The following is a 9,260-nucleotide window of genomic DNA, read 5'->3' as shown; positions in this document are numbered from 1 at the left end:
CGGGTTGGGCTTAAGCCAACCCGTTTAATAAACGGGTCGACCCGCGTAACCCGTTTATTAAACAGGTCGGGTTCGGGTTGGGGGTATGCCAACCCGGCTGACCCGTTTAATAAACGGGTTAGGCGGATGGGTCAACCCGCCAACCTGACTACCTGCCAACCCGACCTGCGAACCTGAAAACCCGTTTACCCGACCCAACCCATTTATTAAATGGGTTGGCGGGTTGTGTCGGGTTACCCGTTTATTAAACGGGTCGGGTTCGTGTTTGCCACAGCTGGCCCGTTTAATAAACGGGTCGGGTTCGGGTTGAGGTATGCTGACACGCCAACCCGACCCGATTGCCACCCCTAGTGGCAGTGGACCAGGGCGGGGGACAAGGTCTCCACCCCTGCCCCTCTCAAAATCCTGACCTCCATCCCCGCACGGGTTTTGATTTTAACCTCCATCCTCTCTTCCATTCCCGTTTCATGTCCTCCATTCCCGGTCCAAACAGGGCGAGGCTCTGTTTCCCCTCGGACCACTGCCATTCATAAAGAAGGATTGGGTACGGGGCAAGGCGGGGAAAGCATAAGTCATCCCCCACACAGGTTTTGATTTTAACCTCCATCCCCAGTCCAGTGATTCACCAATGATGACTCTCTCTCTCTCTCTCTCTCTCTCTCTCTCTCTCTCTCTCTCTCTCTCAGAGTATCAAATTGGGTAGGATATTTTAATAATTGTGATGGAACAGGTAAAAGACAACCGACCAAACCGCATGGATTCTGCCAAGCCAACCACAGCCCAGCTCAGACCACAGTATTGAATCAGGCTGGCAACACCAGCACCCCCAAGTCAAGTTGCCCATGTTGATGCTGAGTTGAACTGGCTTAATGTAATTGCAATTGAAGATGAGACCTTAACATCTCAATTCACCTCAGTGAATAAGAAAAACAGCTCATCTCATGTTCAGCAATTTGATCTTCCTGCAACTCTAGATTAGATCTAACCAGAGTGGTCAGACTTCAAAGTTTAGACATAAATTCTATTGTTTATTCTTATTATTTATTCTTTAGCAACCCTTGAGAATATTCAACCTCATCAAACAATGCAGTTGCCCAAACCTCTTCCCTTGAAAGTATAGAGAAACATACAATTTGGATGCATTACCTTGCAGTGAAAATTTGCAAACAGAATCCCTCAGAACTTACAAGGCTCCCCATTGACAAGTGAAATGTTAAACATAAGTGAGTTCTCATTTATATAAATAGTCAAAAGTCAACACAGCCAACTATTTCAAACAAAAGGTCTGTTTACTAGGTTATAGACCAGGTCATGGGTTCAAACCCATCTAATGTCATGGTCCAAGTTTTTGCTTTATTCCACTACCTATAGGAACAAAATCTGTTAAACATATTGGTTAAAGAAACATACAAAGGCCACTGTGACCCCATATTTAGCTATCTATGTGTATCAAACAGGGTAAATATGTATAGAAGTAGTTTACAGAGCAGGGGAGGTGGTAGTGCGGGAGGAAGAAGTGGCTGAGGAACTTGCATCCTCACAAATGCTGTGTTCTTCCTTGCTTCCACTTTTATCACCACCGCTTCTATCTGATGGCAAGGGCCCATCTGGAGATGGCTGCTGTGTTTGTTTCTTTGGCTTCAACATTAATGCCGGAATCGATGTTGCTGTTGTTACTGATGGTGCAGGAGTTGTTGACAAGGGTGTGTAGATAGCTGCCGGTGCGGCTTCAGATGCTTGGCTAGAAGATGCTACTGCAGTGTACTCTGGTGGAACCCAGACACCACCCACCACAACAAACTGTGCTGGCTGAGAATTGCTCATCGGAATACACGTACTTGGAACACGCCTTGTATGTAAACGATATTTCTGTTGGCACAAATAGCAATTAGTAAATCAGTAGAAATTTTGGACCAGATAAATCTTTGACAGAAAGGGATGTTGGCCCTGTTACTTTCAAATCGACCCCTTTTTATTTGATGCAGGGATTGATTTCGGCTCCTATGAAATGTGGGAATGCAGCTGAATCAGCCTGTACATATAAATGTTTTAAATTTTTATGTTTTTCTGAATTTCTTCAAAAAACTTGTTTTTCAAATAGACGATTTAAACCAATCCGGTGCAATTAGATTCAGAATGATTCTGGCTTTTTTATTTTTTAAATTGATTCAATTCAAAAACCGATTCTAACAACATTGGTTGCTTTCCTATGTAGCATTTTCTAATTATTAACATCATAATAAGCTTCAGCCTACTTGGTGAGGTCATTAAAAAGCAAAATAATCTAGACCAGTTAATTTGTAAAAAATGCGTATGATAGGGTTAAAAGTTGGTGTTTATCCTTAACAATGAAAGTTACATCACCATGTTTGCTGTGTGAACTCTAAACCGTATGGTGATCAATTTCAAATGCAATAACTTAAGTGACAAGACGGTCCAGACCCTCCAGCTAGGTACAAATATTAATAACATTATCCTGAAATTTCTCCTAACAATGATTAATCACAAAAAAATCAAGGGATTCTCCACTCCAATTTAAAAATGATTTTATTCAATTTCCGGCAGATACACAGACGTCATAACAAATCTCAAACAATTCACCACAGCACTTTTTTATTGCAAATAAAAAATGATCCTACATAAACAATGACAACTTCATGGAAATCATGCATGTTGTTCAGATATAAATTTAAATAACTTGAATATTTTAGTATATTTTCAGAGAGAGAGAGAGAGAGACCTGTAAGTGGCTCTTGACTTCATCGTTGGTGAGACCATCAACCTTCATCAACTCTCTTATCTGCTTTGGTGTTGCAGCTGTGAAAAAAACTATCACTTTCAGTATCTAAATCTATCATCCGAGGAACAGAAGCAGTCCACAATCAATACTAAAAATTCAAAAAAAAAGATTAAAACAAGGAAAAAATAAAAGGTCGGTGGAGATAACTAACCATGGGAGCCACCAAGTTGTTGAAGAGCATGAAGGAATCGGTGGTGCAATTTTGGTGACCAACATCTCCTTGTCTTCTTTTGTGATTGACCTTCTTTGTCCTCCCCTGTGGTAGTTGCGCTTGCCGCTACAGTGGGTGCAGGAGCAGCGACAGCAGCAGTAGCAGATGGAGGTATCTTTTCTTTACAGAAAGGATGGAAAGCACCCCTCTTCTTAGTCTCTGAACTCAATGATTTTCTACATGAATCTAAACCCTTCATCCAACAAGAGGGAGATCTTGAATGCCTCGTTTGGTTTAAATAGTTTCAGTAATTCAAAGGTAAACTAGAACTAGTAGCCATTTGGTCCTTAAAACACAGGAATAAGTCAACTAAAAGTGATGATAAGGATTAACACAACCCCCCCAAATTCATCCATTTGTCTCCAATTAGGATTAAAACGACTGAAATTCACTTTTTGATAATAAGCAATAGGGGAAACAAAGAGGAAAGTGATGGTGGTTTTCTTCAGTTGTTTATTCCTGTAAAATTTAAAAGGCTCAGCACAAGGTTTACTGAAACCTATGCAGGCTATTTGGTTTTTTCAATAACACCTCTTTTAGACTTCAAGAGATGGTGACCACGGGAAAGGAAGAGAGAGAGAGAGTAAATTGGTCTTCAATTCACAAGTTCTAAGCAACATGCCTAAAATAAGCAAAGGATTTGTAAACAATTAAACATTAACCATAATGGAAGCAATGAAGACTTATTCTCATTTGTGGTACGAGGGATTGAAGAAGATATTCTCGTTTTTTCGTAGAACTAAAGCAATGGTTTTTCTCAATTACTAACTCCCAACCATGAACCCAGATATATATATATATATATATATATATATATATATATATATATATATATATATATATATATATATATATATAGAGAGAGAGAGAGAGAGAGAGAGAGAGAGAGAGAGATTTTATCAAAAATTTGTCTTCAATTTCAAGTCCAAGAGTCGTTACATCATATTCCCTAAATTTCACTTGGCCTATTTACAAAATCTATATGCTCAAGGCTCAATCCATTACTTATCGCAGCATATTTCCTAGATAAATGAAGTTTATCTTAGATTCAGGAAAGTCCCAAATTCTCGTCTCATTATACTGGGTTTAGACCCATAATAAAGCTTGTGTTTTTTCCATAGAATACCTCACTTATTCATCAAGTGCCCTTGGTATGATAATAAATCCATAAAAACCCACATCAAAGATAATGGAAAGTACCTCTTTTACAGTAGTTTCAGAATCTTGACTCCATAGCTGAACAGACCTTAACCAGTCAGGCTTCTTATCCTTGTCATGACACCCATCTTCACTATCTTCCTTGTGATTCTGCTTCTGGGTATCATCCGATTCCCTCTTCATGGGTATGAACTCTTCCAGAACAGGGCCTTCACTAGACGTCTCTTCACAGTCAGATCCGCCACCTGTTATTTCTGTTGTTAGCTGTTGTCTGCATGCCTCAATGGCTGATCGAAAAGCAAAAAAACGAACGTCAGAAGCAAAGAATTTTACAATAAGCTAGAAAAATGCACTCTCAAAGAAAATTTCGTATGAGTGATCATACACAATACCAAGCACAGAAAAAAAACAGAATTTGCAGGCATAGAGGCAGAAAATAAGGAGAAAAAAAGTGTGATTTATTTGGTCACAAAAAACACAGAAACGTTCACAGAGAGAGAGAGAGACCCACCTTGGGTGACAAGTTGCAGGCATAAAGGCAGCTCTCTTTGGAAAACCAGAATTTTTCTGCGCTCTTCCTCTAGAGCATCTAAGTACTCCTGGCATCTACCCATCTCCATTTCCTCTCAAAACATTCCCCAAAAGCAAACACCAAAAAAAAGGAGAGAGAGAGAGAAGGAAAAGAAGAAGAACAAGAGTATACAGTGATCTCTCGTGGCACTGAAAATAGAAAGAGAGGTCAAAGATCCATAAGAAGAAGAAACGTTGGGGAGAGGCCAACAGAACAGGTGTGGAGGAGAGAAGTCGCTGGTGAATCCTTAGGGATAGAAACCATTAAATGAAGAAGAGGGGGAATATGGGAATCTGAGTGATGAAGGGAATAAACTTCTCAGTGGCTTTGTTTTTTTCTTCTTCTTATGGTTTCTAGAGAGAGAAAAAGATAGAGGGGAGGAAAATCGAATCCGAGGTGGGGGGGGGGGGGGGGGGGGGGGGGGGATTCGAGCTCGGGTCGTCGCGTACAAAAGGAATCATGAGGGGATTAGATTTGCATATTCCCATGCCGATTCCTCACATGATCACATCCGCACTAGGGCCTGAGTCACCCCGTGATTTCTCTCTCTCGGACATGGACCCGGGAGAGTGGTATGACTTGGACATGAACCAGGCAGCCTAAAGAGAGGAACAGGTAGAAAAGAAAAAGGGGAGAGAGGAGAGTGGTATGGCTGGGACATGGACCCGGGAGCCTAAAGAGAGAGACTGGTGTGACGGGTCGGGACAATATATCCGGACAGGTCCACCCAGTTGAGTACTCCGCTGGATTTGAGGACAGCCAATTCAAAATTCACCAATTCTTACAGTGGCTTTGATGCCTTTCGGATTAGACTGAATCCTGCAATAATCAACCCGGGTTGAAGTGAGATGCCTATTAATAGATTCATTCCCCGATATGCTCCCTACCCTTATATGTTGTAAATTTTTATTTTTAGACAACTTTTTTTAGAGATTTACACAACCTGTGTTTTTATGGAATTTGAATTTCAAAATAGTCATACAAGTACTACCCATTCTCTGAGGTGAAAAGGTAGTTTGCACAGAGCTTGTATGTGAATTTGTGATAAGACAGATAACCATGCCATCGAATTGACTTCCCTATGTATGATTGACTAGGTCCTTAGATGAGCTTGTATTTAGAAGTTTCTAGTGGGTCAACGTGATTTAGTTGAGGGGCCGTTGGGCCTGGTAAATAAAAGGAACAAAGGTTGCTTGGGATGGACTCGTTTACAGCAAAGTAATGTTCGAGCTCAGGCTCGTTTCAATCATGCGACACAAGCAAAACTCATCCACTATGAGCCTGAGTTTGCTTGTAGGTTTCGGGGAGATAAGCTTGTTTGGTAAAGCTGTTAGTGCACGATACCATGTGCTGGAACATTGCAAGTTCAAAATCCAATGGTACGTTGTGTAACTGGTGGGGTCTGCCTAACCCCAGCTTACCTTTCAAAAACAAAAAAACTCATTTACATACCTAACCAAACTTGTGATTTGAATATGTGAATTAGCAAAATATGTAAATTGGTATGAAGTGAGTTTTTTATAGGTTTTTTGGCAAATGTAAACTTGAAGATGCATCCAGTGTGGTCTACTTACTTAGAATCGACTATTGGATCATTGTAATTGGATAGAGAATATAATTTTGTATGCTTACATATGTATAAAAATTCTAAGTCATTGATTTTCAAGCCTTGTAAGACGTTAATTTTTTTTCTAATATGTAACAATACAACAGTCTCATCAACAAACACGTTTCAACCATACCAAGTATTAGATGACTCGCCTGAACACAAGCGCAAACGTGTCTTACCTTTATAGTATCAGATCCAGTACAAAACCACAATTAACAAATTGATTGAACCATTACATAAAAGAATTATTAATTAAAGTATTTCATTACTTGCATTGTCTTAACCGAATTAATCTTTAAAGAGTCAGCCTGTGCATGCACTGGTGTTTAATAGCTTTTTAAAACAAAGTTTGAGATAAATACGTCCAAATGACAAAATCTCAATATCTTTATTTACGTTAAGTAAACACAACAAAAAATATTGATTTAAAATCAATTTAACGTGCTGAATTTTTTGTTGAACCTCTCGGACACATTACATTTAAAACACACTTATGCGACCATACATAAAAGAAATTAATTGAAATATTGAACAGTCTATCTAATTAATGAATCATTCATGCATCTGTCAAAAAAACAATAATTAAATAGTCAAATAATTATCTAATTAAAGTTTGACAGATAGCTCTCGAGATCTCGAAATCATCAATCTCACACAGCACACTCACAGCATCATGCATTCGCTTCCTCAAATCACATGTTACTTAAAAAATAATTTATTTTGAAAATATAAGACTTTGAAGAATCTCAGTAAGATTCACATAGATAACACAAATATACAGCATACTAAGCTTAAATAACATGTATCAATCACATTATATAAAATTCAACATTTAATATGCAGATGAATTAGTATATAATAAAGTTAATGAAATCATAATTCGTAAAGTATGCACAAACATGATATCAAAATTTAAAGCAAGCACAACAGCAATATAATTTAAATCATGATATTTAATCATATACATGCATTTATATAATCATATGAGCATATATAAAAGTGCAGAAAAGTAAAGTGAGCAGGTACATTTAAGTTTCTACTTGATTATCAAAAAGCCTATCAGGTATGTGTGGCTCTCTATGAAACAGACTAGACTACTCAGGTATTTATTATGCTATGTATTTTAATTTCTCAAGTAATTGACTGAGTCGTCCCCTCAGGAGCGGAGTGAGGCCATGAGACGTAATGGCGTGTACCGAGAGGCTCTGTCTCAGGAAATGGCTTCGCGCCATATGATGATCGATCAGTCACTTTTGCAAAAGACCCAGAGACATGTTCACCTAGGACAAAAGAGACAGTCATAGCCCTCCTAAATTATCTGGGTTGGGGGGTCATTGAGGTATTGCCCTTCACCGTATTTAAAAAAAAATGGCCCAGAGAGTTTTATACCGCCTACCTTCTCTAAGGTAAACCAAAGACTATTTTGGTTCAACATACCTCACTAAAGACATACTCAAAATCCTGCTCAAAGTTATCTTATTAATTAGGTCATGGGTAAAGGCATTTACCATTTAGGCTAGTGCATTGGTATCTCATTATTTGTTCTTTGGAACTTTAATTCAACATTTTATTGAGCACCCATATGCCCATGCAACCTTGTGGGATTTCTATCACTCTGCATGCATTTCACAAAATATTGCATCCCAAAGTATTATATGTATTCTCATAAATAATGAATCATGTAAACATACTATTCAACAATTTATTCATACAATATTACATCATTTTAATAAATAAAAATCAGCATACATCATTATCACAATTATATATCATTCTGTGAATCGCAATTTTAAATCGCTTATAAGTTGTTTAAGTGTCGTGGCTATAGTAGCCCAAAAATGCACAACTAAAACATGTTTTGCCAAACACAATACAATCAAACATGTCTAGATTCATATTTTACATTCTTTGCAAATAAGATCATGATCGTGCTCAATTTACTATAAAAATAGATATACTTAAGCTGTCATGAGTGGATTTAATCATGAATATCAAATACAATTTGTCTAAAAGTCTATTTCTCTTAAACAGGGCATCCTTACACCAAAACCATAACTTATCGATCATGATTTATCTCACCTCTATCTCTATCATAAATATTTGCATTAGATATGATATAATTCAAAACTGAATTTATAAAAATTTTAAAAACATATTAAAACATAATTAGAGTTACGAAACTCGACTTTCTCGATAAGAACTCTCATAAATCCTTATCGAGAAAATCGACATGACTTTGATTAATGTATTAATTTTTCAGTACTTTATATCATATCAGACTTGATTAAAATATCCATGATAACAGATTGAATCAATGAGTTTATTACAACTAACCTATAACAAAAAACACATGAATCAATTTTTTAGGTATAGGCTCCCATGAACTTGAATCAGAAGGCTCATATATTTTTAATTATGTTCAGTTGTAGCTATGCTTACCCAAAGTAAATACATATAATTTAATCAAGTTCATGCTACACATAACTTAGAAAAATCAAATTTCAACAATATATGCAATTATAGAAATCAAATTCCAAGAAAGAACTCAAAACCCTAAATCGATTTCTGAGAAATCAAGATTTTGATTATCTTAAATACAAACAATTCAATTTTTATTAAGTCAAGCATGATTTTAGTTATTTAACAAGCTACACATGCTGAACACAATCATATACATGAAAATACTCTTCTTTTGGAATCAACCAAAATAATTAATTCGCATAACAGTCAAACTTTGTCAGTATCTTTCAAATACAACTTGCATAAATTCGAATTCAGTTCTTTTCCAATGTTTAATTCTTTGCTCATGATTCAATGAGATGTTTTAACACTGATAATATGTAGAATATAACATAAAATAGTAAAACAATAAGATCCAAACACATTACTATCTAATCACAAGTACAAGTCG

The 9,260-nt window shown here is 37.2% G+C and overlaps 1 protein-coding gene across 1 annotated transcript; it reads right to left on the bottom strand.

The window, feature by feature from the left end:
- Positions 1-1,479: 1,479 nt before the first annotated feature.
- Positions 1,480-4,789, bottom strand: LOC149832052 (transcription factor HHO2-like). Its single transcript, XM_090013144.1, has 5 exons — positions 4,681-4,789; positions 4,212-4,456; positions 2,952-3,204; positions 2,741-2,817; positions 1,480-1,869 (listed from the first exon to the last, which is right to left on the bottom strand). The coding sequence occupies exons 1-5, from the start codon at positions 4,787-4,789 to the stop codon at positions 1,480-1,482; spliced, it is 1,074 nt and encodes a 357-aa protein (XP_089869270.1).
- Positions 4,790-9,260: the final 4,471 nt, after the last annotated feature.

Source organism: Nuphar pumila, chromosome 7 (assembly GCF_984573655.1).
Source record: "Nuphar pumila chromosome 7, dmNupPumi1.hap1.1, whole genome shotgun sequence".
NCBI classification, from domain to species: domain Eukaryota; kingdom Viridiplantae; phylum Streptophyta; class Magnoliopsida; order Nymphaeales; family Nymphaeaceae; genus Nuphar; species Nuphar pumila.
The sequence above is the reverse complement of the archived record's forward strand: the minus strand, read 5'-3'. Positions and strand labels throughout refer to the sequence as shown.

What these genes read in the sequence shown, in the direction of transcription:
- LOC149832052 (XM_090013144.1), bottom strand. Translation starts at nt 4,789, where the DNA reads ATGGAGATGGGTAGATGCCAGGAGTACTTAGATGCTCTAGAGGAAGAG. An exon ending in CTGAAACTACTGTAAAAGAG is followed by an intron (nt 3,205 to 4,211) that starts GTACTTTCCATT and finishes TGTTGGATGAAG; the next exon opens with GGTTTAGATTCATGTAGAAA. An exon ending in ACAACTTGGTGGCTCCCATG is followed by an intron (nt 2,818 to 2,951) that starts GTTAGTTATCTC and finishes TTTTTTTCACAG; the next exon opens with CTGCAACACCAAAGCAGATA.